We start from the raw sequence: 1,515 nt of genomic DNA, 5'->3' as shown, positions 1-1,515 counted from the left end.
CGTTGGTTTTAATTAGTTCCGTTTGTATCGTTTGTTTGTTTTTCTATAATTATGTATTTAATTGTTTTAATAACAACGTGTGCAGCGTGCATTCGATTTTTAATTTTTTTTGCCTTATTTTTTCCTACGGCTGCCGACGCCCTTCCAGTCTATAGTCTCTAGTCTACCCACTTTCTTCTCATTTTTTGCCTAGATTTTCTGAAAACACTATGATGCCAGCACAAGCAATAGCTATCAGTTTCTTGCTTCGCATTTTAAACACTTAGTTTAACTAATCTGCTCTGCCACAACCAGATCTTTCAGTTCACTTGTAATACCACGCGCCAGACCAAGTCTGTCTGAAACGTAAGATTTCACTCCACTAACGGACGGATCTGATACCTCCAATCCCACTGGAACAATCGGCACTAGTGCTTGGTATGTTAATTAGTAGACAGGAAAAGATTTAATTCGTCCGATCTGGATCTGTCGAATCAAATCTCTACGTATCTGAACTGTACGGATAATCTACCCGTGTATGGGGCGCTAATGAAATGTAAAATAAAAGGACCTACCATAGGAAAACTCTGTTGAAGAAAACATTGCTCGGAATACACTAGTACAAGCCCGCCCTTGCTACATGCAGGGTCACCAGTGGCAGGAAAATGAAATTAACCTGTGACTATCGTTTTATCTGTACACGACTTTCGGCCTCAAACAATCGCTCCAAATTAAATTCCGATAATGATCTTATATTGTAAATTAGATTACTACTCCGTCAAAAACAGAGATTAAGATTGCACATGACGTGAAATAACTAACTGTGACGGAGTCTAGAAAACGAAATGACCCAGGATATAGGTACTCGATATGGGTCGGGGCGTTTATAATTTTCAGTATAGATAATGAATTAGAGACGAGGGAAAAAGGGAACGTGCAAAATACAACAGTGGCTTTACCTTTTGCACAATCTTCAATGCGGCGACTGGCTCCGTTAAGTGCTCCGGCCACTTCCTCCACCTCGTGTAGGGCTCCGTAGCCGACGTGCCACGAGCGCCGAACCTGCGACCGTGGCGCCGCCCTAGCACTAGCACTGGCGTCGGCCCGAGTTGTGCTGGTCTTACACCAGGTTAGCGGCGCCCCCGCGGGCCTTTCGTTGCTGGAGCGCAGTTGGCGTGCCGTAGCTGGAAGAGTCATAACCATCCCTAGCTGGTACCCGCACTCCAGACGCATTCGGGATGAATGGCATCACACGGGGACGGTGCTGTAAAACAACAAACCCCATTGTATAATAATAAATAATAAATCAATAATAATAAAGAACCAACAATTAAATTCACTATTGAAAAAGAACAAAATCATCAAATTCATTTCTATATACAGGGTGATTCAAAATTGGCGTCATTCCTTTTAAGGGGTGATACCTTGGGGAGTACGAACGTAACAGTTGAAGATCGAATTTCAACTTTGTTATTAAGCATTATTTTGAAATGGTTCCATGTTTAATTGGTAGCATATTGGAATACTTAAGCATTC

General features: G+C 42.1%; 1 protein-coding gene across 7 annotated transcripts in view; it reads right to left on the bottom strand.

Moving 5' to 3' along the window:
* Nucleotides 1-1,515, bottom strand: part of LOC109534357 (E3 ubiquitin-protein ligase RNF144A) — an 11,513-nt gene that overhangs the window by 6,100 nt on the left and 3,898 nt on the right. For all 7 annotated transcript variants that reach the window (XM_048669256.1, XM_048669252.1, XM_048669254.1 and 4 more), the window contains one exon: nucleotides 939-1,243. In XM_048669256.1, the coding sequence (XP_048525213.1) occupies nucleotides 939-1,212 (274 nt within the window). In that variant the 5' untranslated portion in view covers nucleotides 1,213-1,243. The remainder of the gene's footprint in view (nucleotides 1-938; nucleotides 1,244-1,515) is intronic.

This window comes from Dendroctonus ponderosae, unplaced genomic scaffold, assembly GCF_020466585.1.
Source record: "Dendroctonus ponderosae isolate FM_Combo_2020 unplaced genomic scaffold, Dpon_F_20191213v2 Dpon_F_20191213_8, whole genome shotgun sequence".
NCBI lineage: Eukaryota > Metazoa > Arthropoda > Insecta > Coleoptera > Curculionidae > Dendroctonus > Dendroctonus ponderosae.
This window is presented reverse-complemented; position numbering and strand designations above follow the sequence as displayed.